This window comes from Halyomorpha halys, unplaced genomic scaffold (assembly GCF_000696795.3).
Source record: "Halyomorpha halys isolate HHAL.00 unplaced genomic scaffold, Hhal_1.1 Scaffold2159.1, whole genome shotgun sequence".
Classification (NCBI taxonomy): Eukaryota; Metazoa; Arthropoda; class Insecta; order Hemiptera; family Pentatomidae; genus Halyomorpha; species Halyomorpha halys.
The window spans coordinates 30,873-33,209 of NW_027108887.1; the positions used below are offsets into that span (position 1 = coordinate 30,873).

General features: G+C 30.2%; 1 protein-coding gene across 1 annotated transcript in view; it reads right to left on the bottom strand.

The window, feature by feature from the left end:
• LOC106691206 (protein sax-3-like) overlaps positions 1 to 2,337 on the bottom strand; it is a 15,526-nt gene that overhangs the window by 6,204 nt on the left and 6,985 nt on the right. Inside the window, exons 3-6 of the mRNA XM_024363331.2 lie at positions 1,296 to 1,521; positions 1,093 to 1,208; positions 755 to 975; positions 213 to 265 (exon numbers count right to left, since the gene is read on the bottom strand). Coding sequence (XP_024219099.1) covers positions 213 to 265; positions 755 to 975; positions 1,093 to 1,208; positions 1,296 to 1,521 — 616 coding nt within the window. The remainder of the gene's footprint in view (positions 1 to 212; positions 266 to 754; positions 976 to 1,092; positions 1,209 to 1,295; positions 1,522 to 2,337) is intronic.

Sequence of the window (2,337 nt, forward strand, 5' to 3'; positions counted from 1 at the left end):
AAGACTATTGGAACTTTGATATCAATTAATATATAGATGAAGTAATAAGATGGTAACTATAGTTATTTAAATGGTAACAGCTAACTTCATTATATAATCGTTAATACTGGTCTGATTTAGTTGATTTTTTCTTATTCTGTTAGACAATTTGATTATCTAAGATATTCTTATATATATACTACATCAAATATGAATAGTTTTTATATAATAACCTTCATTGTGCTCCAATATTAGTACTGTATTGAAACAATTCAGACAGACTGATCTATCAAAGTGTGGTAAAACATTTTTCAGGAGTGAAATAAAATTGATATTCATTTTTACCATCTCGAAAAACCATTAAATACAAATTTACGAAAAAATGGGAAAAGAAAATTTTGTGCCTCAAATTTTTTGTCTTTCATTGGTCTTTTATTTATGACATTGATAAAAATGAACATGATTTGCTTTTTTCCTGAAAAAAAAAAAATGTTGATGTACTTTACTGAAGTCCTCATTATGTTTTTTTTATTTTAAGTGAATAAAAATCATTTGATAAAATCAGTAATATTTTTTCTTATTCTTCAGAAAGAGACAAATTGATTGGTATATAATAACCAAGAAACATGTCTACTTTTTGAGCTGCATCAAAAATACTTAATTTTGTACATAACTTTTTTTTACCAAAACAATTACTTGAACTTTTTAACATGTTCAACTGTATTCTCTCTAATATCTATATCACCAAGATTTAATATTTACTAAGCCCTAGTACCTGTGCTGGTTATCTCGGTAAACTTGTCTCGAAGCAGGGTCTAGCCTTAAATTAGCCGGGCTGGTGTAAGGACCGAGACCAGCCCTAGTGGCAGCTGCAACCTCAACTGTGTATACGATCCCAGAACTTAGATTAGTAAGCAATAGAGATGGTGTTCCAGCATTGACGGTCACATTATTCAACAATGTTCCATTTGATCCACTTCCAGACTTGACAACGACCTATGAACAATAGTTTTTATAAAATTGTAGGAACATAAAATTTAAGATAGAATAATAATGAAATAATAGCACAGTTGATTAATTATAAGCTAAAAATTGAATTAACAACAATCTCACCTGATATGTGCGAAGTATTCCATTATGGGCTGCCTGAGGAGGTGGTTTCCATTTTAAATATACAGAGCTAGTGTTGAAGAGGACAGCTTCTAACCCAGTCGGTGGTTCTGATGGTACTAAAAAATTACAAATTGAATAATAATACAATGAAAATTGGCTCTATATTTATAAATATCTAGGCATTAATAAAAAACTACAATTACCATCTTCAAGTGTCCGTGCAGTTCTTGAATTAGAAGGTCTTCCATCTAGGGTTTTATAGAAAGGAACCAGGAAGAACTGATAACGAGTGAATTTTGCTAGACCCGTAACAAGAAAACCGGAAGCTTCTCCAGCATGCAGAACGGTCAACATATTTGTACTTCGAGCAGGGGCATCTAGGCCTCGAGAGTAGATATAAAATCCTTCTACAAATTCAGAATTCATTATCTGTAATAAAAAAAAAAAAATTGTCAGTAATGAATTTTAAGAAAACTTTGTTTATTTATTTTTTTATCCAATTTGCCCAACGACATTCCAAATTATATTTTACTAACTCTCTATAAAGTTTACTTTAAACCACATTGAGGGTAAGGGATAGACATGTGGAATAGTTAGTTCTCTTAACCAGAACCTACAATTAACAAAGAATAAAGTCTTTTCTGTAGAAAGTATTGCACAAAGTAGTGGGAGCACCATTCTATATTACAGTGCTTAAAAAGTCCAACGATTTTAGAAACTGCCAAAGACTATTACAATAACTTCCACCAAACATTTACAACATGAACCCCCTGATGAAAACATTAAAACTTTCCAGAAAACCATATATCTAACCCTGATGACAATAAAAAATAAACAGTGACTAAGATATATGCTGAGTTGATTCTGATGTTAAGTTGTTAAAATAAATATTAATTTATAATCTTAAACACTTTCTTGAGACTGGTAAATTTTTTAAAATTAAATAATTTAATTTCTATCCATTTTATTTTTCTTATAAGTCCGACGTTTCGGCCAATCCGGCCATCCTCAGGGACAATCCACTTAATACAATTTTGGAATTATGTGATTTAAAAACCCTAACTTCATGCAGGCTATTCTGCCCAGGTCAAAACAACAATTTCTAATTAGTCAATATTCATATTAAAACCAAAATTAAAATCATTTATCACAGTCACTATTTGTTAAAACTTTATCACAACAATGAGTGGTGATTTATTGTGATAAAGTTTTGACAAATAGTGACTGTGATAAATGATTTTAATT